At 54.9% G+C, this 26,954-nt stretch overlaps 1 protein-coding gene across 3 annotated transcripts in view; it reads right to left on the bottom strand.

The window, feature by feature from the left end:
* Window positions 1–4,686: 4,686 nt before the first annotated feature.
* Window positions 4,687–26,954, bottom strand: part of CACNA1D (calcium voltage-gated channel subunit alpha1 D) — a 351,497-nt gene continuing 329,229 nt past the window's right edge. For 2 of the 3 annotated variants that reach the window (XM_075549013.1, XM_075549011.1), the window contains 8 exons: window positions 16,219–16,347; window positions 15,127–15,494; window positions 14,198–14,224; window positions 12,886–13,035; window positions 11,507–11,670; window positions 9,192–9,313; window positions 7,001–7,321; window positions 4,687–4,980 (listed from right to left, as the gene is read on the bottom strand). In XM_075549013.1, the coding sequence (XP_075405128.1) occupies window positions 4,687–4,980; window positions 7,001–7,321; window positions 9,192–9,313; window positions 11,507–11,670; window positions 12,886–13,035; window positions 14,198–14,224; window positions 15,127–15,494; window positions 16,219–16,347 (1,575 nt within the window). The remainder of the gene's footprint in view (window positions 4,981–7,000; window positions 7,322–9,191; window positions 9,314–11,506; window positions 11,671–12,885; window positions 13,036–14,197; window positions 14,225–15,126; window positions 15,495–16,218; window positions 16,348–26,954) is intronic. The other variant, XM_075549014.1, reaches the window with a different exon arrangement.

Below are 26,954 nucleotides of genomic sequence, written 5' to 3'. Positions count from 1 at the left end.
AGTAAAACAGTGAAAATGGAACTGAAAGAAAATACTAAATATTTACAAAACAGCTCTGCACCCTTGACATTTTCAATAATGCTTTCTCCAGATTGTTCTCACAAGGTAATAAAAGCACATGCGCTCTGGCTTGGGTTTCCTTTTTTTCCCTAGAGACGAATCCCCTGGCTCTGGGTGGCCACATACCCTGGGGTCAGTAGGGGGAGACCCTGCAGCCACAACTGGCTTCTAAGACTTCCCTCTGAAATCTCACCGTCATCTCGCTTGCTTTACTGTTTGAAGGGAGGACCGAGAGGAAATTCTACATCCAAGTCTGACAATGCAGTCATTTCTCCTAGCAGCAGTCACTGCCGCCTGCCCACCCGTCCTCTGGGACTGCTGCCTGGGGGTATGGAGCTGAGGTTCCTCCCCACCTACCTGTCCTCTCCACCAGGCAGGATGTGTGGCGGATTGGGTCAGAAGTGGAGTGATGGGTCTGCTGCTGGAATGCTGTGATTGGTCATAACTGGTGTCTCCCAGGCTGTCTTGGCTTCCGAAATGATAACTGATTAGGTAGAGTGGCTGTTTTTAAGACAGACAAACGTGATGAAATGAGCCCTTCAAGGGTATATCACTTGCTTAGCCTGCCAGGCTCCACCCCCCGTCCCCCCAGCCCTCTATGGTGCCCACTAGTTAGGGCTCCATAAGGTCCCACCCAGATGATGTCAAGATAGAGCCAAACATGCAAACTGTGTTTCCAAAGAGACCGTGTGCCACTGGATTGAGGGGGGAGTTCAGAAAGTCACAGACTCTTCATTTCCCATGTACTTTCTGAACCCCCCCGTCATACACCCTGAGGCCACAGAGACCAAGGTGGAGACTGGAGTGCTGGGGCTGGGACACATGGCACAAGTCCAATTGGAAGCAGTTCTACAGGTGGGTCCCTGCAGGTCAGTGTAGTCTCACTCTTGGGTCCGGAGGTGGCCCACAGGTGGGCATTCTGCACCACGCACGAAACCACAGAGCTGCCCGAAAGCAGCGTCACCATGGGTCACCTGAGAGAGAGAGACTGGCTGTTGGCTGAGAAAGTGCTGTCTCAGGTCAGGGAGGGAGGAGGACCATGTCCAGAGCAGGAGGGTCCAGCGGAGTAGACAGTGCCTAGCTGGCACTGGGGCTCACGAGAAACCGGCCGGCTTCAGTGGGGGAGCCACTGAGCACAAGCCTGCAGTGGCTGAAAAGCAGGAAAGACAGAGCAGCTGACAAGCCTGTGCGCCTGGCGCAAGAGGCAGGGGTGCCGGTAGCCCCTGAGGAAGCCTGCGTGGGGGCTGCCTCAATGTTCTTCCTGGGGAAGTTAGCAGGTGAGTGAGGCTGGAGGTCCACACAGCAGCGTGATTACAGCCGGAAGACAATTTCCATACATTCCGATGTGTTGTTTCTGCAGCCAAACCATGTTCCATATCCCCAAGGCTGTTGATATTCCCACTAATAAGCCGAGGTGACATCCGGTGCCCTCCCTGAGATCCTTGACAACAGCGGTCTCAACCTGCCTCAGGCCGTGACCCTTTCATACAGTTCCTCGTGGTAGTGACCCCCAACCATCACATTATTTTCGTTGCTACTTCATCACCGTCATTTTACTACTGTTAGGAATTGGGTGACCCCTGTGAAAGGGTCGGTTGGCTCCCAAAGGGGTCGAGACCCACAGGTGGAGGACCACTGCTTTACAAAGAACAGCAAACCCACCCTCCCATGGGCCCTGCCTGGAAACCCAGGTCTTTACCACTTTCTGCCATGTGCCTGGACAGCCAGGTGCTCTCCTCTCTGCTGTCTGCAGCTGGTGCCAGGACGCCCTTGCTCTCTGCCTCCCGGTCACTGTCACCAGAGGTGGGGAAGAAGAGACGTGGCTTTAGAGAAAGGAGCCTTTTCTTTCAAGGGGGCGGGCAGCGGGGTACACGAAATAGAGCATGGCTGGAGTGTGCGGGTGGATGGCCGGGGCGACTGGTACAGAAGCCCTCAGGTCTGACTCGAATCAGTATTTAAAAGGAGCCCACCACCCACCCGACACGACGTGAAGTCTGGTTGGGACCAGCAAGCAGCACAAGCTGGGCTTACCTGGTGGCTGCTGCTGCTCCCTTCACAGGGCTGGGCCCGGGCTGGGGGCTCCGTGGCCACCAATAGGCTGTGCTACCTCCTGGGCCTCGGCTGGTTCTGGAACATCTTAGGATAAGGCTGGAAAAGATTGCCTGACCTGATGGGGTCCCATGGTCTGATGGTTCCCAAAAAACAAGGTGGTGCCCACTCTCAGCTAACTGGGACCTACCAGCTGCATCATCATTTGGGGAGAGGATGAGGAACAGCAGCTACGCTATCCCACACAACTGTACTGTCACTGTGTGCACACCAGAATGGCAGGGCGGGGGAGGAAAGGGAGGGGACCTGAGAGAGAGAGCTCATCTTGAAAAGGTCCCTGAAACCAAGGGGAAAAGGACATCCGCTCCCACTCTAAATGGTTCCTACAGAGAGAAATGTACTGGATGCGAGTTTGAAACCAGGCTCAGGACACCTCTGAGGCCAGGCTACCTTTCACGCACTACCAGGACGCCGGCCTGACAGGACTGAGCCACAAAGAAGCCACGGAGCAGAGGCTGGCAGGGGAAGCCCTTGTGGAGAACCTGCCTGCCTCTGGAGCTGGCCCCAAGGACCCCTGAGGAAGGGGCAGGAGTTCAGGACAGCTCACACAGAGAGCCCTAGGAAAACATTCACTGGCAAAAGAGAGCCCCTGCAAGGACAGCTTATAATAAAAATGATTACGCAGTTTTATTCTGAAGAACATTTTGCATTTTAATAAAAAACAAAGAAACAAGAGAAAACCAAAAAGGACTGATGTCAGGAAACAGTCATTTACAAACCTTGGAAGTGTTTTTGCCTGGATCTGGAGTAAGAGTGTCTTACGAAGAGGTTTGTCAGGTCTTCATAACAAAGTGTTATTTACAAAACAAACGGACAAACAAAACAGGTTGTCTACGTAGTATTTAAAAACCTGAACCCAAAATTGCTACCTGCGTATTTGATGGCAGGGAATCGATCCCCTGCCAGGACAACTTAACAAAACCAGCAAGCTCCCGTTTTAACTGAAAGGGGAGCCTCACCAGAGCTGACTTACCCCAAAGTGAGTTTTCATCAGCATAGAGTCCGGTGAGTGCATTCTGGTGAACAGAACAAGAACCAGCCCTCGCCATTTGCATATAAAAGCCCCCCAGGAGAACAAACAGTCCTACAGCAACAGTGTCATCAAAGGCAGTGACATGACCCAGACAGACCAGGACAGTCTTTCCACCCCTCTTTAAAATATGCACCACCAGTTCCCGCTGGGCGCCAACACACCCGTGCAATTCTTTCTGCACCGGAGAGGTAAAAGGATCATGCCTGGTCAGTTGCCAACCCCCCGCCCCCAACACACACACACACACACACTCTCACTCACTCACTCACTCACTCACTCACTCACTCACTCACTCACTCACTCACTCACTCTCAGAGGGACCAGCTTGACCCACTCTGAAATCACCTTATCAGAAGGTTAAAGTTACAAAACAAACAACAGAGAGAAAAAGGGAACGGAGAGAAAGCAAAATGCATCCTCAGCCCACGGTGGGCTCAAATCTGAGGACGTGCCCAAATGCGTCTTCTGTAAAGAAAGGGGGCTTAAAGTGTTCTAGAAAAATGTCTGTGGTTGCCAAGTTTTTTGGGCTCAGAAAGTCCGCTCCAGGTTTTCCCGAGGACGGGGGGCAGTGGGGGGGGGGACTGGCTCTGTTTGCTTGCCTCCTGGGTCGCCCCAGTGAAAACACGAATGGGTTCTAGACTTCGGTGGGGACTACAATTATTAGGACCCACGGGTATTGCTGCAGTTCAAATACGGTACAATAATTACAAAATATAGACCATCTCTTTACAAATACAAATGATAGTATATTACAAGTCATATACAGTAAATCTCTAATTTTGAAACAAACTAGCGTTAATCTATGTTTACCTGGGTGCAAATGCATTGCTATTCCAGTTTACAGTCACCCTCTGAGGTGCTGTCTGACAACGCGCGTCAAAGACCTGAGCCCCAGGTTGTAAGGGCGTGCTCCCCTCTCACAATGGTGCTGGTAGGCAGATCTGACATACACGCTGTATTTCAGAAGAGCTGAATGGGAACTGGGAAGCAGTGCATTCGGGGGTGAGGTGGAGGTTTAGAAATGGGTATGCTGGGCCCAGTGAATGTCTGATATGCTCGGCTGAGGTAACGACACAGGTGTGGTGATCGCCATCACCTTTAACCTCCCTTACGAGGTGGTGAGGGGCGGGCCGCGGACAGCCTGACGGATGCATACCCCCGAGGCCCTGCTGGCTGGGGCAGGCAGGCCTGCTGGTCTGCCATCCTCGCCCATCTGCTTGGAGGGGGCTGGACCTGCCTCTTCCCACAGGGTCCCTGGAGGGCTGGCCCGAGGGGGTGGAGCCTGTGGGGCACAGCAGTGCTCGGCACCTGCTCTCCACCAGGTGTACGGCTTCCTTGAGGTGTGACCTCACGTGTACCAAAGTCTTAACTGAATGAGCGCTCCACACTAGTGCCTAAGCTTTCCTAACTACGAGGCACTTTCCCCACTGCCCCCACTCGCCCCCTCCGTGGCTGCGCCAGTCACCCCTCACCCCTCACTGGTGCTACAAGGTGGTGATGCATATCATTTCATCTGCCAGGTCCTCCTCGCATCTCCCAGGGTCTGGCTCTTCGTCGCTGTAGCCAGGACCGAAGTCTTGTAGCTCACAGTCCTGCTGCAGTGAGACAGGGCCCACGGCACCGTTGGCCTGGGCACTCACACCCCCACTAAGCAGGTGGCTGGCAGCACTCTCCATTTCATCGATGGTGAGGTCACAGGCATCGGCAATTTCATGCTTTGTGGCCGACACAAATTTGGGGTCCCTTGCGTACCGTCCTAAGCCTTCAGAGATGAGGACCTGTGCAGGGAAGAGGAGCAGGAGTCAAAGGCAGGGTTGGACTTTCAGGGCTTGGATCATGTCTGTGTCTGGCTACTTCACCATGCCTAAAGGTTGTCTGTCGAGAAAAGCAACCAGGTGCTGTAGGCAACCCACTGCAAAATGTAGCAAACTCTGTTTTGACATCTTTTGCTGATACTGATCAGAGATTAATCCCCTGGGAAGGGCTGGGGAGGGGGGGAGCATTAGGTCAGGATGCTGACTCACCTCATTGCTTGTTTATTATGTTACTCACTTATGATATTACCTATGAACTATGTAATCCACTAGCTGTATGGCGTGCATGCTTTATGAAAGATCTGTAAGTCCCGTTATACAGACCCATTGGAAAATATGTTCTCGCTCTCAGTCCTGACACGGGACAAGGAGCCCAAGTGCCCCACTGTCTGTCTGTCTGTCTTTAATATCTTCCACAATCGCTATGTTGTTCCTGAGGACCTGTTCAAGTATTGGGGACCCCCTCAGCCCAATAGGAAATGAGGGAGAACCCAACCCAGACACTAACGCATGATGCATGATAAAACCCACCAACTTTAGGATAGTTGGGGCTGGATCTGCTGCTTCCCAGGGGGTTCCTGGGAGGGGAGGCTAGAGTGGGGCCAAGAACTTGGTACACTACTGTGCTCAAAGTTTGGCACTTGTTTTGGGTTTCTGAGACTGTCAATCTTTGTTAAAAGTAGGCTGCCTCATCTCTGTCCCATGGAGCGGTGGGTGGGTTTGAACCATCAACCTTGTGATAAGCAGCCCCATACTTGGTCCACAGAGTCGCCAGGGCTCCTTCCTACATGATACGTGCATAGGAGAATGAATGCAAGTGGTTTTGACACCGAATTGGTCATCAGAGCTCAAACCCTGCCTGTGGCCCTGTAAGAATGAATGGAAACACACCGTGGAAAGTGGCTTTGGTGTGAACCAGTAACACACACATTGCACTGGGAAAACCTGCTGCACACGCCCTCTTTAAGGTGATGAAATACAAGGAGGTTACTTTGAGGACGAAGGTTGTCCAACCCATATGCATCCCCACATCCAATACCCTCGTGTGGACAGAAGGAAGACAGAAGACGAATTGGTGCATTTGAACTGTGGTGCCGGAAGCAAGTACTGAAAGTAACATGGGCAGCCAAAAGAACAAACAGATCCGTCTCGCAAGATGGAAGGCCTGAGAGTTCCTTAGAGGCAAAGGTGGTGAGACTTCCTCGTATGTACTTTGGACAAGTTGTCAGGAAGCACCAGTCCCTAGGGAAGGACAGCATGCTTGGTCAAGGGGATGGGCAGTGTAGAAGACAGGCTTTAATGAGGTAGATTGGCTCGGTGGCTGTGTCCATGGGCTCAGACATAAGGGCAGCAGTGACGTGGTGCAGCACCAGCTGGTGTTGGGCACTAGGGGCTAGAAGGGATGCAGCCATAGCCGCCGCCGCCGCAGCAGCAATATCTGCCCTGATGGCACAATGGCTAAGCCCTTGGGTTGATGGTTTAATCCCATGCAGTGGTCTCTGGGAGAGAATACCCAAGGGTCCACTCTCTCCTAAAGGCTACAGGCCTAGGAAGGCCGGTGGGGGGGGGGGGCGTCGCCTTTGTCACAAAACTCTCCTTTGTTGCTGGGAACTGAGTGCCACAAAATGCCATCCACCACCCCTGCCTCTGCTTCGACTTGGAGCAGCCAACCTCCTCCTTTTTCCTCTGCGCAGCTGACAGGTCTGAACCACTGACCCTGCAGTTAGCAGACCAATGCTTCTTCTACACCACGCCCCCACCCACACCACCCTCGCCCCGCCAGTACAGGGGGTCGTTTGTGAGGATTGGCAGTGGTGGCCCAGTTTCATATTCATGTTGTAAGGCATGTTCACACACGTGGCCTTTCTTCTCCTAGGGGGCTGGAGTTCATGCTCCCACAGGGGCTACTGGCCCCAAAGCTACTGCCCCTTGCCACCCGACTCCTGGTGTGTGCTTCTCCAAGGCCAGGAGAGGGCGTACTCACTGCCTCCACCAGGCTGTCTGCACTCCTCTGCTTGTCGCTGTTTTTGTTCCGGAAGCTGCTGGGGACAGTCAGGCTGGCCGGTGTGAATGTCCGATAGGAGATGTCGGGCTCATCCGTGTACCAGGAGCTACGGTGCAGGGACGGCAGGCTGCCATTGACCTGGTCCAGGGACTCAGTCCGCTCTACTTGGATCAGGGGGGCGTAGCAGGGCGTCCAGTCCTGGCAGGGAGGGGTTGCTGGAGGAGTGGCCCATGAGAGGGCCGAGTGGCTCGGGGAGTACTTCTGGGCCTGGCTTGAATCTAGGCCAGCAACTGCCATGATCTGAGGAGAGAGGAGAAGATGGGGAGATCAGAGTGCCCCCATGTCGGGCCAAGTGGGTGGACTTCAGAAAGGTGTGAAAGCGCTGGGGAAAGTTAAGTTCACTGGCAGTGAGGCACCCAGATTTCCAGCAGGCTGTTTCCCTGGGGATCCACACTCCATCACCAAAAACTGCTGCCAACTGAGAACCAGCCACTACTTCCCGAACCTGCTTCAGAATCAGCAGAGACGGGCAGGCTGCGAGTGATGTGGAAGAGGCTGCTGCCACGCTTCAGTGTTGGAATGTGACTATTAACTAACTACATGAGCAGACTGCTGCTCAGTGTCAACATAGCCAGGGACAAGCAACAATCCCCCAGCTCACAGGGAAGTGCAGCTGGCCCCTCCAGCTCTACAGGGACCGGTCAGTCAGCCGCTTCGGGTGCCCTCGGAGGCCAGGCACAGTCCCTGTTGCGCACACCTACAGCTTTGCCTGGGGAGGCCCACATGGTGGCACGTGGCCCAGAGGTCTGCAGGGAGCAGAGGGAAGCTGGATGTGGCCTGGCCACGGCTGAGTAGGGGGAGGGGCAGCCTTGTCCTGTCTAAGCCCCTTCCTACTGGGTATCCAGCCTGGGCCTCCCAAAGGCTGGTCCTGCTGTGAGAATTCAGGACAGAAATCAGCAGGTGACAAGCCAAAGCGGTGAGAAAACCTGTGAACCGGTGAGCAGCACCCTCAGTCATTAGGGGAAATGCAGATCCAATCTGCAAACAGACACTCCCTACCGCACCCCAGTAAGATGACCCAAGAAAAGTGCTGGTGAAGGCACCAAGAAGCAAACGGAAGCCTCCCATCTTACCCAGAGTCCTCAGCTGCCCCGGGATCTGTGCACCAGCGTTCGCTGGGGTCCGACGTAGGTGGACAGAGCCACGGAGGCCATCAGTAGGCGGGTGAGTGAGAGGGTAAGTGGAATCTGACAGCTTCTGAGCCAGAGGGAACTGGAGTCCGAGGACCCCTGAGACCCTGTGCCATGTGGAGTGAAACGGCTCAGCCATAGCAGCGCACATGCTGCCGGCTCCCGTGGTCAAAGGAGGTGTCTAGATGGATGGGCACAGTCATAAAGAAAGGAAGTGTGTGGGGTGGGGTGAGGAGTCACTGTCCACAGGCAGGGGAAATGGGCTTCTGTTGGACTGACCAAACACTTCTGGGAGTGGGTCGTGGTGACAGTTGTACCACATGGTGCAAACTCACTGCTATCAAGTTATTTCCGGCTCACAGTGACCCTACAAGACAGGGTAGAGCTACCCTGTAGATGTCCAAGATGGTAACTCTCTATGGGAAGGCAGCCTCGTCTTTCTCCCAAGGAGTGGATGGTGGTGTTGAACTGATGACCTTGGGGTTAACAGGCTAATATGCAACCCATTCCACCACCTGGGCTCCTTGGTTGTACTTCATGCTGCTCAAGTGTACAGCTGAGAAGCTGAGCAGGAGCAAGGCCCACATTGCCTCTGCCTGCGGCTCTGGGTCAGGGCTGGCCAAAGAGGGACATGGAAAGAAATGCCACAGGGCCTATGTGAGTGGGCCCTAGGCTTACATGAGAGAGAGAGAGAGAGAGAGAGAGAGAGAGAGAGAGAGAGAGAGAGAGAGAGAGAGAGAAACAGCTCTGCAGGAGAAAGATGAGGCTGTCTCAGAACTTTGACAGAGGATGGCTATGAGTGGGGACTGACTCGAGGCAGTAGTTTTTGGGGTGTGTGTGTGAAGGTTCTCCCCTTCCCTTCTGGAGCTGGCAGCAGAGGGGCTGGGGGCCTTGTCCTGTGGGGGAGTCCTGGGCAGGCGCTGCTCTGAGCCTGGTCCAGCAGGTGGAGGAGGGTGGGGCCGGCCGGCCGGCTGGCTCACCTGCTGCTGCATCAGGTGCAGAGGCAGAGCTGTGCGGCGGGGGAAGACAGGCGATGGCGGGAGCTCCTCCTGGCTGTTCTGCCTGCGCAGGCACTCGAAGTTGAAGGAGGGTCTCCGGTTGGCTACAAGTCAAAGCACGACATTCCGAGAACCAGGTGGTGGCATGCACGTGGGGCGCTGGGGGACGGAGCCTGCAGCAAACACCTCGAGCCACAGGCCCCAGAACAGGGACTGTGAGTGAGGCTCGACGTCTCGGAAGGGAGAAGTGAAGGAGAAGAGGCCCAACTGAGGAATGTTCTAAAACTTGACCAACACATCACCGTGTTCCAATGCTCTGTCATCGCTGTCACCTGTGCTTTTAAACGCTGTGTCTCAGGAGCAGCCCAGAGGGCAACATTTCCTGAATCTGAAGGCCCTGGCCCCGAGTACTGTGAGGAAGCCAAAGCTTCAGTTCTGGGGCACAAGGCCATCTGGGGAGCCCGCAAACATGCTGACTGTCCCGTTCTCCTCTGGAAATGCAATGGGTATCGAGGGCTGCAGCATCTCCTGTGTGGGCACCTCATGAGGGCTGCCGCATCTCACTAGGGCTCTTGTGTCTCCACTTCTAACAGAAGTAACTTGCTACCTGCCTTGATCTGTTCAACTAGGTGACTAGTCAGTCTTGCTGTCGGGAAAACCCAACTTCTCTGGCCCCAGAGACCAACAACAGTCTAAGGAATTCACACGAAAGGTGACGGTTGTCCCGTGAATAGTCATTAAAGAGGCTTGATACAAACTGAGGACATGAACCTGAAACATGACTCCCCCACTCACAGCCCAGGCTTGCTTCTGGGGACCCCTAGGTCCCACAGAGCCTTGCACTGCAGGGGTTTGCCTGTCATTTGCTAGCTATGGCTGAATCGTCTTGACAGCTCCTGGCTTGGTTTCTGCTCCCCGGGCTCAGAGGGCAGACCCCATGCACAGCACACTTCCTCAGCCTCGCACGGGAAGGAAAGAGGGCTAGGGGGTAAAGCTCTGCTCCCTCTGGCTGCACGCAGTGCCTTTGGGGTTTTGAAATGGCCCGGGGCATGGCTATCTTGGTGACCCAGTGAATCGGCCTTTTGAGACCACCAGCTGCTCCGAGGGAGGAAGACAAGGCTTTATGCTCCTGTGAAGAGTCAATGCAGGGGCAATTCCATCCCGTCCAGCAGGGTCGCAGTGAGTCAGCCTCAACTCGACAGCAGCGAGCTGGGCATGGGTGTCTGAGCCAAGCAGGTCGACTCTCCTTGCCCCAGGTCTCAGCTGATGGGCATGGACACGCTTCCTTTGGGGAACGCTGGCGCTCCCACCAGCTCAGGTTCCTCCCTTCCTGCTGCTGACACCACCCCGGGGATGGGCTACTCCTCTGGGCCCTGAAAACGATGGCCAACTTTGGAAGCAAAGCCCACAATCCGTGGAAGGCAGTGGGCACCTCCCTGCACACTGTTGTGCGGTGTCTATGGAGTGTGAAGCACTGCCCTCGGCACAGTTACCAGAGCCCGGCCTGACTATGCCCTTTGGCAGAGTTGTGACAGCTACGGGAGGCAGCATACCCTGGGCGCCACCCCAGCCCTGCTCCTTCTTGTGGGTACAGCTTGGCCGGCGCAGGAGCCCCTGAGGCTCAGCCATTTTTGGTCATGGATTAGAGTCTGGCCCAAAGATGTGCTCCACTCAGAAGTGCCAGAAATGGGCATTTCCCCCTGTCACTGAAATGCCCAGGTGCCCAGCTGGGAGTGGGCTCGGGTCACTGCACTTCTTTTTTTACAGCCTGCCACGGCTGGTCCCACTCCTCTGACCTAGGCCTTGGGGAGGCGTGGTGGTGCCAGCTACACCGCAACTACAGAAGTCAGCAGAGTGGGAGAGCAGCCCAGTGTTCCTGGTCCCAGAATGGGGAGCACTTGCTGGAAGGCCATGGGAGGACAGGAGCAGCCTGGGGAGTGACTGCAGAGACAGACACCAGGGCTTCCCAGGGGCCCACTCCAGACTTGAGCCAACCCTGTCACCTGTCTGTGGAGCTCAGAGTAGCCGCGGAGCACAGCTCTGGGAGCTACATGTGCCCACCGCCCTGCCTCGGGGTGGGGCTGCAGTTTTAGAGCCAGCTCTGTTCTCAGCGTCAACAGCAGGGCTGAGCAGGCTGAAACTCTCACCTGGGGCCCGGGACAGGGTGCAACGCGGGATGGCAAGGAAAACTGGTGGGCCCTCCCAGATGGGGCCCGGGGATAGGATGGCCAGAGCCTCAGGGTCACACGCACACAGCACTGGGGAGGCTTCGCCCAAAGAAAGCCATCTGGCCTCACGTGTTGGGGTTGGAGGTAGTAGGCGTCTCCGGGGAGACCTCCGGGGGTCATAGCAGACGGGCGAGTCCTCATCCTCCAGGAAGCCGTGAGGGTGATGGTCGCCCCAGGGCGTCTCCAGCTCTAAGGTGCGGGCCGGGGGTCTGTCGTAGAAGCCACAGTGGTGCCTAGCGGTGGGAAGGCCAGAACAGAGGGTGGGTGAGGGTGAGCACTGTCCCAGGCAGCAGGCCTGTCTGGCAGTCTGGACACCGCTGGACCAGGTGCTCAGCTTCACGGAAGGCTCTGAATGGAGGGAGGGCAAGGGAGGCTCAGGACTGGAGGCCAGAGGCAAGCGATGGTCTAGGGATCCCAGCCCTGGGGGGGCCTCAGCCAGGGTCAAATGTGGGTTTCTGATGCCCTGAAGCTCAACTGATGAGAACCCTTCTCCCAAAGGATTGCCTCTCCCTCCCAGGTGCGACTGGCATCTGCATGCCGCATAGGCACCCAGGTGCTAGCACACTCCAGAAAAGGCCCATGTGAGGCAACAAGGGCTCACTGTGGGTTCTGGGGGCGTTACAGAGAGGGTGTGTGTGTGTGCATGTGTGTACATGTGTGTGCTACAGAGGTCAGGGGCACAGGGTCAGTGTGTGTGTGTGTGTGTGTGTGTGACAGAGGACAGGGGCACAGGGTCAGGGTCAGTGGCTCCTCTGCCCCGAAGCCAGCATGAGGGTGGCAGGAGAGCGTGCCGCAGCAGAGGGCCAAGGTGGGGAGAATGGCATCTCCTAGAAGCTTAGGCACCAGATGAGACCTCACTGCACCTGCTTTAGGGGTCATGATGAGATGCAATCACAGGTAACTGGTGTGTCTACACTGCTCTCTGCGCATCCTCCAATGCGTGTCCCTTGTGACCACATGCTGTCTGCATGTAGGACAGGGTGGGGAGAGGCACCTCTGCTGATGGGATTCACGCTCATCTCATCATCTCCGTCTCTGGGACAGGCCCGACTAGTGTGCACGTGTGTGCGTACACGTGAGTGTGCGTGCATGTATGTATGCATGTGTGTTCCCAGCTGGTCAGGCTGCTATGCCAGCAGGGCCCTGAGCCAGAGCTCTGGGAGTTCATTAAACAGAAGCTGCGCTCACTAGAGGTCTGTGGGGAAGGGCTGACCCAGCTGCAAAGCAGGCCTAGGGTGCCCTCACAGAGTCTTTCCTGAGAGACGTTAAAGAACAGGCTCCCCTGGGGCCTCCTCTGGGCCCTAGACCTCCTACTCTGACTCTGTCCGGCCTGGAGTTTGCTTTCCTGGTCAGTGTAGTGCCAGCGGCCCAAGCAGGCAGGTAGATGGGGCAGGACAGACAGTCCAGGGTGATGTGCCTCGTCTGAGCCCAAGCCGGCTCCCAGTCACCTGCTTCCAGTGGGCGAGCTGTCATCCTCATAGCACTCCTCACTGCTGAAATACTCCTGCTCCCCCAAGGAGTGGGGGTCCCTGAAGTAGCCGTGTGTCTCTGCCTCTTCCCGGCAAATAGTGGGGAACTGCTCCTCCCCAGAGTCGGACCTGCAGTTGGGGGGGGGGGGGCGGAATCTGAGAGCTCAGGCAGGGACAGACCGTGTGCAGGCTGCCATGCCCTCAGCCAGGGGCCAGCCTCCCCGTGATGGGACCGTGCCACTCACACCTCTAGAAGCGGCACTGAGTTTTTTTTTTTTTTGGGGGGGAGTTTCTCAATACCCTCCACAATGCTGTGCCAACAAGTACACCAGAGGCCACGGGGTCTGGGCTGGGGTGGGGGTGGGGAGGGTACAGGCTCTGCTCGAGAGCAATGCACATGATGGGCATGGGGGGGCAGGACCACTCTAGGTGCCCAGGCCAGCTACTCTGACCCTCTTCCCTTCCCACCTGCTTGATGGAACAAAGACGCCTCGTGACTAACTTTGCATGGGGTCAAACCCATGGAGGGCGGCAGACGGGAGGCGCGGTAGATACAGTGTCCCAGGGAAAAGATGTCAGAGACAGGTTTGCTAAACCTCCAAAGACTCGGCCCGCCCTGAAGACTAGCAGGACACCTTCTTTCTGGAACTTGGCTTGTCCTGGACCTGAGCCCCAGGGAGGCGGGCCGGCCAACTGACATCTGCTTTCTGCCAAGAAGGGACTAAACTTCCCCAAGGTTCTCCACAAGCCCACCACCAACCACATCTGATTCAAGTTGCTTCAGACTTCACTTGATACCATTCAGCGGAAAGACCTAGCCTGTCCCCCACTCCCCACCCTGACTGACCACTCTGCCCACAACCCAGCTCAGGGCAGCACATGTACAGCAGGAGTTACCGCAGGAAGCCATGAGGGAGGCGGTGTCCCTAGTTCTGGGTCTTCAGGAGAGTTGTCATACATTTACTAACCACCCTGCCTACCCCCAGAAAACTGACCCCTAAAAGTAGATAGAGCTGGCCAGTTCCACAAGCCTGGGCACCCCAGGGGCATGCAGTGGGTCCCCTGCGACTCCCCACCCTTGGGTGCTAGCAGTTGATGCAGACAGGGGTCGGAACGCTCCCGTGCTTATAAAGGAGCCAGCGGTCTGCCCCTGCTGATTGCACGGCCTTGTCGAATCACTGAGGCTAGTGGGCTCAGAGGGGCTTTGCTCCTTCCTCAGCAACCAGAGAGGCCAGCTAGCAACCCCGCAGCCGGAGGCCTATCACACACCAACAGAGCAATGAGCACGTACCTAAGGTAAGCTTCGTAATAGCGGGTTCTGTCCAGGAAAGGCAGAGAATGGGAGGGAGGGAGGGAGAAGAGAAGAGTTAAATGTTTCCAACACACTTGAAGGGCCACTATCAGGCTCCCTCCTAGAGCAGAGGTTGCCAAGCAAGGTTCCCGGGCCAGATTGAAGAGCACTGGCTGACACGGCATATGTTTAACAGGTATGGCAAGTGTTGAGAGGACAGGTCACAGGACAGCACCGAGCCTGCTCTGGTCCAGTCACTGCCATCTCCACTACACCACCTGTGTGAGTTCAGTGTTTCTAAATGACTGGGGGGGTGGGCAGGATCAAAGGAAGAAAAATAGTCCACCATATCTGAGATAAAAAGAAAACCAAAAAAAATGCACTGCCGACTCACAGCGACCCCATGGACAGGGTAGAACTGCCTCTGTGGGGTTCCAAGACTGTCACCCTTTACAGGGGGAGAAAGCCTGGTCTTGCTCCCAAGGCTGACCTTGCAGTTTTCGCATCCCTGAATCAAGTTTTACTGGGATGCACCCATAACCGTTGGTTTCCGTCCTGTTCCTGGCTGTGCGCCAGCTACGATGGCCTGACAAAGCGTAGACGTTCACTGTCTCGCACTTTACGGCATACGTTTGCTCATCTCTGACCCAGAGCTGAGCTGGCACAGTGGGGCGTGCAGGATTTCCCGCTGAGTTTCGGGAACCACAGACAGCCGGCAAAGGGAAGGCAGCAAGCTTTTCATCCAAGTGGCTCATCACGTGGCCAGTGCTCGACGAAGCTGAGCCCCCCGTGGCACTCACAGGTGTTGGGGGGTGGTGGTGGTGGGAGGGGGTGGCCTCCTCTTAGTTCCCGAGTTCGGGCACAAAAGGGGCAGGAAGGGACACAGGCTGACTCCGTGTTACCAGGTGCAGACACTGCAGGAAGGTTACCTTTTAATACTGGGCCTTCTTGGAGGTTCATGGTCATTCTTGTGGGAGGAGTGATGCCCATTTTCAGACACATGCTCAAGGTTCCCAACGCTGGGCCGCTTTCCATGGGCAGCTTTGGACATATTGGCATTATTGAGATTGGCATTTGTTGAGTTGGGAACTTGCTTTCCTATGGAATTATGGTTATGATGGTTATGACACACCGAATTTCCTGCTGGAGGAAACAGCGGTCTCTCAGTATCACTTGCAGGCGGCATTGGAGGCCTTTGGACATGCAGGGGACGGTGGGTGGTATTGGTCTGCTGAAGGGACTCTCTCCTATCACTATTAACATGATTGACATGGTTTCCAAGCAGGGCACCATTTCTCTGCAAAATAATGGGAGACAACACCAGGTAACTGAACAAGCAATTGAGTCAGGCCAGCTACGTTAGGTCATTTCTTTTCTACATGAAACACACATTCTAGGTAAGCGCCCTGGGATCCCTGTAGAACAGCCTGAGTGTCTGAGTCACCAGGCCGAACGTGCTCAGGCAGCAGTCAGTCCCCTGTGAAATGAGGAAGGTTCCTGACTCCTGGGCAGGGGAGCAATCGCTCAAAATCAGCCATTTGGGTGCACATTCTTCCAGATGCTCCAAGCTGAGGCACCATTTGCACCCATCCGGGCCAGTGGGCAGTCCCAGTGCCTGGGCAATAGCCACGTCCTCTGTGCTGCCAGGCCGAGGGCCGGCTGGTCGATCAAAGAGCTGGCCTGGGGAAGTGGGGGGTGGGAAAGGTGGCTTCTGGAGGGACCCAGGATGTTCACACCCTGACACAACTGGCCAGTGGCTGTGCCGAACTCCTCAGAAGTGGACAGTGTGGGGGCAAGGGAGGAGGCTCAGAATATGAGCTGACCTGCCCTCGAGGAAGTGCCAGTGAATGGGAGCACCTATGAGGGGATCTACTGGGGGGCGGGGGGCTCTGCAGGCCCCTCTGTGACTTAGGGCTAGCTTGTATTTTTCAGATGCTCCTATGGGTCAATAACTGCCCACACTGGAGTCCTGCTCTGCTATGTCCTGGTGGCCAGTGTGCAGCAAGGTATGGAATAATTACTTTGAACATTTCTTCTTCTGCTGCTTCTTCTACTTCTCGCTTTGCTTCCTCTGGCTCGTCATCTTGCAAATCACATGATATAGCTCTCCGGATCTCGGGCCCAATGTCATGAAGTGTCCTTAATCCCGCCTAGATCAATGAAAACGGCAGGGCAGGTTAGACAACTAACATACCTGGCTCTAGCCGGGTCTTGGCTTTGCTCCTGCCTGAAGCAGCTCTCTGGGTGGGGGCGCGGAGGGGACTTCTCCAAAGGGCGACCGGGGAATCTATTGCTTGGACTGAGGGTTGGTGGTTGGGTGTGTGGTCGGGAGTTCAGAAGATCAGGATGGCCACAGGCTGGAATGCTTTAGGCCGTCAGTCCAGGGACCTCCCTTTCAGACCCCCCTATCCACTGCCTGACTGGCTGGGCATCAAGGTCCCAGGGGCAGGAAGAGGAGTTGCCAGGGCCTAGGGCCCCCAACCGCGTCTAAGTGACACTGCTCAAAGGGGCCGGGCTGTCCTAAGAAGGGGATGCGGAAGGCTGGAGGCAGGTACCAGAGGACCAAGCAGACCAAGCAGTCGTCAGGGCCTCTGGTTCTGCGGGAAAGCCATGGGGACGCGGGAGTGACACAGTCCATCACCACCGCCCGCAGCACACTCAGGACCGAGACACACAAGCCACATGCACACAGACCTGGGCTGCTGTGCAGGGTCCCAGCCTCCGTCCAGGGCCACCCTCGGCGCCCTGGCCCACAGCAGGGGTCTGCATCCTCCCCAAGCCCACAGCCAATGGAGAGGCACAAGGTAGCTTCCTCCAGCTCCTTCAAAGCCATTCTGTGTTTCCTTGGCCTTCTGCAGCCTGGGTGCCTGCTCTACTGGGACAAGGGCTGCCTCTCTGAAGGCCTGGGGGAAGGCTTTCCATAGTCCACAACTTTGCTGGGGAAACCTCCCATGATGCTTTATCAAGCCTATGTGGGAAGAGGTGAGGGGGCTGGCTCTGGGGAAGTGCGGTCCTGACCGTCAAGTGGAAGGGAAAAGAGCATGTTACTGATAGAGCAGTGTGGTCCCTCCTGCTCTTCCCACCCACACGCTGGATGCTAAAGCCACCCCCCTGGGCCCAGACAGCCACCACATCATGCTGACAGTTTGCCCCAGCAGTTTCAGTCTTGGAGAACATGAAACACTGGCTAAGTGGCAGGTCACAGGGAAGAGGCCACTTCCATGTCCTTCCCCAATACCTGTGGTGAGTGAACAGCTGCGGCTGGGGCACAGGAATGGCATGATGACCCCACTTGAGTCATGAGACACACTGTGGACCCAGAACCCAGCTATGGGGGGAGGCATTGGCGGATCCGGGCTCTGCGGTCAGAGGCTGCTTAGAACTGGGTTTTCTGCAGAAGCCACAGTGTGACGCTCCTTGGAAGGGGACGCTGGACAGGGTCTTCCTGAGAGGCTCTTACGGCAGAAAATGGCCAGTTCCGCAGGTGTGCCAAGCCCACCTTTGATGGGGGGATAGGGGCCTCCGATCTTCTGCACGTTGTGGATTGTGGGCAGTGAGGGAACTGACAGGGGTCAGTGGTTTAGGATTCCTGGCTAGGGATGCTGTGGTCTTGTAAGACAGAGGGTCAAGTCCCAGGGCCAAACCCGGAACAGCTCCTGCTGCCTCTGATCACCGGCATAAGGTATGCGCACACATGTGCACATGCACACGCATTCCCATTTTCCGGACTCTCAGATGGACTTGTTTGGCTATGTTAAGAAGCCAACTCTAACGAGACGTTAGAAACAGCTCTAGCTCATCAGAGCTGCAGGCCTGTGCCGAGTCAGCCTTTCTAAGGGTGCACACATCCACGGCCAGCTCAGCTGAGCCAGAGCTTCCGGGAGTCTGCTTTGGGACTGACTGGATATCAAGGTCTCTTAAGAGATCTGTGTCCTGCAAACAAGGAGGGGTCTGAGACTGCTGCTTTGTCCCCACACAGTCACCCACAAGCGCACCAAGCCAACACCCGGCACAAATCACACCCAGTAAGGAACCCGGGTGTGGCAAAGCAAGACCACCAGAACCCTCTTGGCTTGTAAGGACACTTGCTGGCACCAACTGATTGCACTAGGTCTGAGTAAAAGAGATAGAAAACTATTTATTTGGACAATTTTTAACATTATCCCTGTTGATGGATTGACATTTCACTGAAATACACATGTAATAAATTGCATCACAACAGAAACAGTTTCCAGCATGTCTTCAATGAAACACAGGGTGAGGAATCCTGTGAGGGGAGGGAACGCAGCGAGCAGACACAGGGCCAGGCATCTGTTTGCAATGTGAACAGTGAACCATGGGGGAAGGGGAGGGGATAGCCCAGGTGCCACTTCCCCAGACCAGAGAGGACAGCCTGCTTATTAGGGAGAGGGCATCACTCTGCCCAGACACAAAAGCAGAGTTTGGGATCATGGCTACATTGTTGCTTGCTCCACACAGGAGAACACACACCTTCTAAAGAGTCAGGGAGGGCCTTTAGGCTTTCACCTGAACTTGGGGTGGGGGTAGGGGGGCACGACGCTTGGGGGGAGGGGAAGGGGTTAAGAAGGGTGTGGTTGGGAGTGAGGGAAACAGATGTTCTGAAACTTGAACTGAAAGGAAGCTTAAGCACAGCACCCTGGATTTGACAGATCACAAAACAGGAAGATGAGGTTTGTCTTTCCAGCACACGGACCAAGCTTCAAGGCAGCTTCAACTGCTCCAACACTTCCATAGGCACAAGTTCCAGGGCCCAAAAGGTAGAAAATGACTTTTAACTCTTTCCCACCCACCCACAGTCCTAAAAAAAATAAAAAGGACATTCCCCTTGAAATATAGACTTCAATAAAAGGTTCTGGGTCTAAAGTACTATTTCAGTTTGAAGTGTGGCCATTAGCATGTAAGTCAACACGAGGACAGCCAAACGATGTCACTTCCTAACAGCACAACAAGCAGAGAACACAATGAAGTAGAAACATGAAGGACTTGTTTTAAGATGTCCAATCTTATAAAATGTTAAACAGGACCAAGCCTTTTTTATTCTAAAATGCTAGATGTTATCATAAATAGTTTTTGTTTTTAAAAAAATGAAACTTTGTAGACTGCTGTCTTAAATTTTAGACACCTTTTAGTTGGAATTTTATAGCTATTTACTCTAATTAGTAAGACACGCACACGCACACACACCCAACCATAAGATCTCTCTAAGCATTTCTGAGGCAACAGTATATAATTATGATGTACTTCAATATCAAATATGAACAAGTGTTCTCTCTCCCTTGCTTTTGCCCACTTTTGGGGTGATCTGGTTCCTGTCTCGCTCACTCAGACACGTTGGGCAACCAACCCCAGCTCCCACCACTCCGGCAAGCCCACGCAGAAGCTCCCCCTCCCACCCACTCAAGCCCTTCTGGAGCTACACTGCAACAGTGAAGAGATTCAACTCTCCAGCCTGGACAGGGCCCGGCCATTCATCTTCGGGGTAGAGAGCGCCAGGCTTCGTCTCCAGCCCCTGAACCTTAGGGTGGCGAAGCCCGTTTCCCATCCCAGGCAGGTCTCACTCAGCCAAGCCTGGCCCTGCTCCCAGTCATCCGGGACTCTCCAGTTCTGGTTAATCCTTTAGCAAGGGTCAGCCTCAACCAAATCGGAGGGGATGCCTTTAGACTAGCTGTGTGTGGAGGAAGAGCGGACGTTCAATTCTTACACAATAAACTCATCTATGAGCTGTCCTCTGCCTCCTACAACCCCCCCCCCCGCTGACACACCCCTTATTTTGTTATCGTCTTCCTTCAGGGAAAAGGTGATGGTGCGGCTTTTCTGTTCGTTGTGAGCAGGCCTGGCATTCAGTGTCAAGGAGGAGCCTCATGCGTCTGCCACTGCATTAGTCACCGTGACTCCTACCCTCCCGTGTCAGCTGCTGAGCGACCCCGCAGGCTCCTCGGCCAGCAACTTCACCCAGGGGCGAGCGCCGCTGGATAAACAGGGTCTTGCTTTTTGTTTTACCATCGCTGTGGAAGACAGAGGAACCATGCACAAAGTTACCTCCAATAACATAGGCCCTTCCCCTCAAAACCAGCTTTGAGAGCCGTTTCAGCTCTGTCCCGAGCCTTGGCTGTCATTTAAGACCAGGACCAGAAAGTCTTGCCAGTTTTCTGGTGATGGAGCGAGGGTTACTGGAAAGTGGCTCTGTAGGAGCTGGAAACTGCAGCTTCTGTTCTGACCACACCTTCACATCTGTACTGTGGTCTCACTGACCCTTGGGCAAGAGGGCGGGAGGGAAGACAAGGTTCTTCCCATTTGGTTACATGACCTGCTCATTCTTCCCATGACACATGACACTGAGTTCTCCTCCCCGTGACCACCAGCGAGAGAGAGCCGTGGCATCTTCTGGGCAAAGGGCTAGAAGGGACTCCCAGACATGCCCAACTCACCTACCAACATGACTGTGGGCACTACTTAAGCGGAGCTTTCTTTCAAGGGTCTTAGCAGCACCCATTCGGGACTCACTGAAGCGACACATTAGCATGGGCTGTTATGAAAACGGACTCTGTGCCCGGCGCACACTCTTAGCCTCAGGTATGACCTCCTAGCGAGCTGAGAGTGAAAGAAGCCACTTCTGTGGTGCACCCATTCATATCGCTGTCCCCAGACCAGCACAATCAGTGACACTGGGCTGAGTGCACACGTGATGGAGCGCTCAGCCTGGACATGGCACAAAACCAGCGGCAGAGGAGGCTTCTGTCTGCATGGGGAGATAGGGGGCTGGTGACGGGCAGGCGGTGGGAGAGAGAGAACCTAGGGTTAGTGCCACTATACAAGGGACATCACGAGGGGGCTTCAAAAAGTTAGCGGAGAAATTCCCCTATTTTCAAATTCCATTCTCCCTGTAACCTTTCAAAGCTCCTCAGTAAAAGGCTTCTCCAGCCTCTGTCTTGAAGGGAGAGAGGTGCTGGTCTGGTCTCCTCCACCAGCGGTTTTCAAAGTACAGCCCCACGACTCCCTCGGATGATGATCTGAGGACACCCCTGCTGAGACCATGGAAGCATCTCCCAAAGGGTGAGGGTGGGTGAGGAGAGCAGAGCTCTAGCCTGTTCCCATCCTCAGCGCCTTAACAGCTGCTCTGCTTACAAAGCCTGCTTACCAGGTGGCTGGAGCATGGATGCAGGCCTGCAGGCCAGGGCAGGCTTAGTGGACAACACAGTAAACACAAGATGCCAAAGAAAGCCCCCGATACACAGGAGCTCCCCCAAACCCTTCAAAGTATGCAAGGGTCCCTGGGCCACAATGTCTGAGAACCGCTGGAGACCAACCCCTCCCCAACCCCCCTCCCCCCCCCACTCCCAGAGACAGAGGCGACACCTCCCTCTCCTCAGAGCAGGCACTACCTTCTCACTTCCCGGGGATTCCACTGAGGCTGCTGGGTCTCTGCCACTTCCAGAAGAAACGTCCTGCATGTGGGGTTGCTAAGCTAGTCCTTGGCATTCCTTCATGGGCTGCCTTACAGCACAGACATTTTTTCTCAGGTCCTAGACGTGCCCTCAAGAAACCCACCCACCCAAGTCCCCACCACCATGGCCTGCCACTAAGTTTTGGCGAGCTCCTGCCTGGGGACAGCTGGGTCACAGTGCCTCGGGCCTAATGTGGGTGGCTAACCTGAACACCAAACTCACTGTCGCTGTGTCAACGATGAGGCATCAGGACCCACAGGGCAGGGCAGCAGGTCCCGTCACTTTCCTGCAGAGCGGCTGGTGGTTTTGGACTGCTCACCTCGCAGCAAGCAGCAGCCCAACTGGTGACCATGCGGCCACCAGGGCTCCTGTGGGCATTACACACAAGAGCATTCTACAAGACTTAAGATCTCAGACTACTGTCTACTACAACTTGCATTTATAATCAGTAATTCTATTTTCCCTGAAACTTTAAAAAAATTCCTGTATGAAGAGAAAGAAGATTAGCCACCTCTTTTCTGAAAGTGCATAACGTGCAGTGCCCGCTAACCGTGCCATCTTATCCGTGAACTGAGGGGGATAAGCCAGAGCAGAGGCTGACGGCTGCCCAGTCTGACACTTCCTTCTCTCAAGTGGATGTTGCCTGAAACTCCCCCCCAAGCCCCGAGTTTGAGAGTTTAATGCAGCGGATTCTGAAGACTGGAACCTAGCCTGCTGTCAGTGTGTCTGCGAAGACCCCCAGCAGAGCCACTGTGCTATACCACCCTGTGCCTCCACCAGGGCTCCCGGAGACAATGGCAAGGCCTCCCTGCAGGGCACCTGTGCGCCCCTTCCAGTGCCCATCCCCCAGGCAGCAGCACGGGTCAGGAGGGCAGGACTCGCTTTTGATTCATGCAAACAATTTTCCAGTTGACATTTCCCAGAACCTTGGAAAGGTGTGGAGAGGGGCAAGTGGGCATACTGCCCGCAGAGCTTCTCAGGGCTGTGTGTGTGTAAGCGTGGGGGAGGGAGGGAGTGTGTGTGTGAGTGTGAGTGAGAGTGTGGGAGTGAGTGTGTGTGTGTGTGTGTGTGTGTGTGTTTTCAGAGTCCATTTCCAGTCAGGCTGATCAGACTATTTGAAATGGTGAGAGACAGTCAGGCCAAAGGTCCTATGTCCAGGGAACAAAAAATCTGACTGGGCAGCTCTGTGTGGTCACTGCAGGAACTGCCCCACCCCCCCATGGCCATTGCTCTCTCTCAGAGCTGGTTCCCAGAATTCCCAGGCTCCATGGGGAGCTTTTCTGTTGGGACAAAACAGTGCTTCCTGGCTCTCCCCTCTCCACGTCTCCCCCGTCCCCCCTACTGCACCCACGCACACGGGGACACACAAACACACACACACACACTGCCTCTCTAGCCTGCACAGAGCAGCAGGCAGCGCGGCTAGCATGCCCCTCTCCCCTCTAGACAGTTGGGAGGAGACACGGATTTGGACGGTTCCCCAAGATCTCTGCACCGGGGCGAGTTGGGAACATCGAACGAACGGGCCATTCTGAACGTCTCGGCTTGGCATCAGTTGTGTGGGCTCCTCACAGCACCCCCGGGAATGGCTGAGACTGACGTCCGCAGGCAGGGAAGGAAGCTCGCGGGGAGGGGGGTGGGGCGGCGGCGGCCTTTCATGGGCACAGAAATGAACCAAACACAACAAACTATTGTTTTTGAGAAGCAAACGGCCACCTGTCAGGGTTTACCTCTGCTTACACCATCACGCACATTTCCTCGGTGTCTTAAAAGGGGGGAGTGCTCTCTTTCGATGGGCCACTCCAGTGACAGAAAAGAAAAGAGAGGGAAGGAGAACAAGAGGGTCTTAAAGTTCCAGTAGTAAACAGGCATAGGAGATTATTATTGGTGTAGCCTTAATAATAAGCATTTATACGTTCAAAGTGCTTTACAATCACTTAGCTATTCCTCACAACAGCCCTGTGAGGTAGGTCGACATTATTGCCCCCATTTTACAGATGGGGAAACTGAGGCACAGAGAGGTTAAGTGTCTTGCCCAAAGTCACGCAGCAGGTGAGCACTCGAGGCTGGGATTAGAACCCAGGCCCTCTGACTCCCAGTGTCCTTGAAACTAGGCCACACTGCTTCCAAAGAGACACCCCCAGGCTGGCTCTGAGCACAAACTACAGACGGACAATGTCAGATGAGGGTTGGGTGTGCGGTGTTTCCAGTGGACACGCTGGGATGGAACCTGAGGCGGTGTCTGGATTGGTTTGGCATGCGGGTGAGTTAGTTGAGATGGGTGTGTCTGCGCTTCCTGTTCTGTCCACTCCTCGCTGCTTTTGAGCTGGGACTGCAGCGAGCGGGCCGGCTGGTCAGAGGCATGACGGACGTGGGCAGGAGAGGAACTCAGTCGCTCAGCGCCAAGGGGCCTGCCAGGCTCTGGGAGTTCAGGCAAGCTAGGGATGCAGGACTTTGGAACGGAGTCAGCTGCCCACCTTAGGCAGGTCTGCTTATTCTTTTCATGATTATTATTATTTAACTTTTCTTTTACTGGCCAACATCAGGCAGTTGTGTTCACTTCATTTCTCTGTGGGGGCTGCTGCCCCCTTTCTGTGCTCTCTCTTTCTCTCTCTCTCTCTCTCTCTCTCTCTCTCCCCCTTACTCTGAGTCTCTGCTTAGAAGGCAAGACTGTAAAGCCTGGTTTGCTCCCTTTCAGGACAAAGGGCCACCGTGAGCAGCATTGGTGACGGGCGGCCACAGCCCTGCTTCCACCTTCTGCAGGAGTGCTTTGCTTGGAAGGGGCCTCCCTGGGGCCTTGGGTTTGATCTGTGTTTCTCCCGAAATGCTGTTTCAGTAGAAATCAGCCCACTTGAGACTTTTCCCTTTCAAGGCTTAGCCACAAACGCCTTCCGACTAACGAGCTTGGTGCCGTAGCTCAGGCAGAATATTCTAAAGCATCCGTTCAAGCATCTGAAACAAACGAATCAGCCAGTGAAATCTCATCTCTTAGCATCTGTACTTCTTTCTCTTAGAGTTTTAAAAATATTCTTTTAAGGCTTTAGATGGAATCATGCTTAAAAACAAAAGAAACAGAAACAAAAAGCACCTCACTACCCTGGAGCCTGAGTGGACGGCGTGAGGGCTTTGATGCTGCCCACTACATGTGGCATGCCCTCTTCTCTGCCCCGCGCACCAGGCCTCCCGAAGAAGGCACACCTAGGGCAAAAAGGTCCATGGCTTTCTTGTGTGCCTCCCATGTTCCACGTGACCACCTACACCACATGTTGGCAGGGTCACAGCTTGACAAGGATACAATGGAACCACCTCATTCTTTATGGCTCTGGACAACGGCCTCCTCCTACACCCAACTTCCAAACAGACTATCCCTCTATAGGTTTTGGCCACTGGATTGATTGACAGGCTTCCAGCAGGGCTCGGTGAAGGGCAGGCAGTTCCTTGGGTCCCATCAGAGAGCAGAGTCTCTTGCATTGAAGGAGATCTTTGGGCGTCAAGAGAAATGAACCCAATTTTCCCCATGTGGGGACCGCTTCTTGTTCTTGTCCACAGAACACTGGACTAGTTTATGTCTGTGTGGGAGGGATGGCAAGACACCCAGCATGCATGGCGACTGGCTTCGGGGACGGCATGCGGCCTTGGCTGCTCCTCGGGGCACTTGCAGGTCTCTGGGATGCAGCGACAATGGATGGAGGGCGGTGCTGAGTCACACAACAGCGAGCATGGCATGTCAGAGATGGAGGAGGAAATAAAAAGTCAGATGCAGCTTCTCTACTGCCCTCTTGGGGAGGGGCTCGCGAGAAGGTCGTTTCAGAGATGAGGATGGATGGGGTGATGGAACTACGCACTCACACAGATCACAGAGGGCACCGGCTGCCGAGCTCCTGCTTATGCTTGCTCGGCCCAAAGGCGCCGAGAGCCACGGAGGAGGCAACACTGTCACTGGTCTGACTAGAGGGAAACCAGATGGTGCCCACTGCTGAAAACCACTGCTAAGGGCCACTGCGTGTGCTTAGAAGCCACTGCATAGGAGGTGCAGAGAAAGTCGACCCGTTCCAAACCAGTCCAAACAGATTGCACTCTACGCAGCACAAGCACGCATGCCCACGGCTCTTCTTCTGGCCCCACACGCGGTCGGTCACTCAGCTAGCCATGCGGCTTCTCATCCAGGAAGGAAGTGGCTGCCCCACTTCTCAACAGGCTGGGCCCACGACCCTGGGCTTCCTCAGGGGTCTGTGACCTTGTTCTAGTCAGAGTGTGGGCAACATGCCTCCCACATCCACCACTCCTACCTCCCCGCCCCCACCCCCTGCTGCTGTGTCACCCCCCCTGCGCTCATCCAGGGAAGCGTCACTCACAGCAGAGGATGCAAAAACAGAAGGAGAATTAGCCTCCCAAAGACACAAGTTCTTCTACTTCCAATATCTGTTTCAGAATCAAATGCTTCTACAGAACGCGTCAGGATTATGAACCCAAGTTAATCTTCTCTGCGGCACCCTCTTCATGAACTATGGACACAGCCTCCATTCCCCACAGAACCATGTGGACATGTGTTGACATTATCAACTAAGTGGAAATATGTGAGCTTCACCAGGGAAATAAAACTCTTCCAATAAACAACAGAGTAAAACAAAATATTTAGATGAAAAACCTCTGAGTGTTAACACAGTGTAGGAGAGTCTCTTCACCCAGGCAGTGTCAGCACCGCTGGACTCTTCAACTCGGGACTCAGTGAATCCCACAATAAGATGTGGTCGCCATCGAACCACCTGCGGTTTCTGCATGTTTTGAACCATAAAACACAAAACTACATGCAGCCACCACAGCCAGTACTGAAGTCATCCATATGGGCCGCCTTAGGCCCTCCTGCAGCTGGCTGCTGGCCCTCTGTGCTTCAGCAGCTAAGAGAAGGGGCTCAGGACAAAGAGCTAAGTGAAGACACAAGGCACCGATGACTCGTAAGCGTCCCCCTCCAGAACACCCACCAAGTTCTAACCCCACCAACTAGAATTCCAGAATGTCAGCCGAGGGGGTTACTATGGAACTCTGACCTCCGAGAGGGGAGAACCTTCAAAGACACATTCGCGCACCCAACTTGGCCACGCTCTCCTCAAGCACGCACGGCCCAGACTCCTGTCCAAACACAGACACATCTGTCTCCTTGGCTTCTTTTAAGACTAGTCGTGAGCCGGGCTCCAGGAGGTCAGCCAGGGGCAACAGCCCTTGGCCCCTGGAGCCCACACCTGGGGCTATCTACAGGCTGTGGTTCCCTGCGGTACCTCTGGAGCAGGTGA

The sequence above is a fragment of the Tenrec ecaudatus genome, chromosome 4, assembly GCF_050624435.1.
Source record: "Tenrec ecaudatus isolate mTenEca1 chromosome 4, mTenEca1.hap1, whole genome shotgun sequence".
NCBI classification, from domain to species: domain Eukaryota; kingdom Metazoa; phylum Chordata; class Mammalia; order Afrosoricida; family Tenrecidae; genus Tenrec; species Tenrec ecaudatus.
The sequence above is the reverse complement of the archived record's forward strand: the minus strand, read 5'-3'. Positions and strand labels throughout refer to the sequence as shown.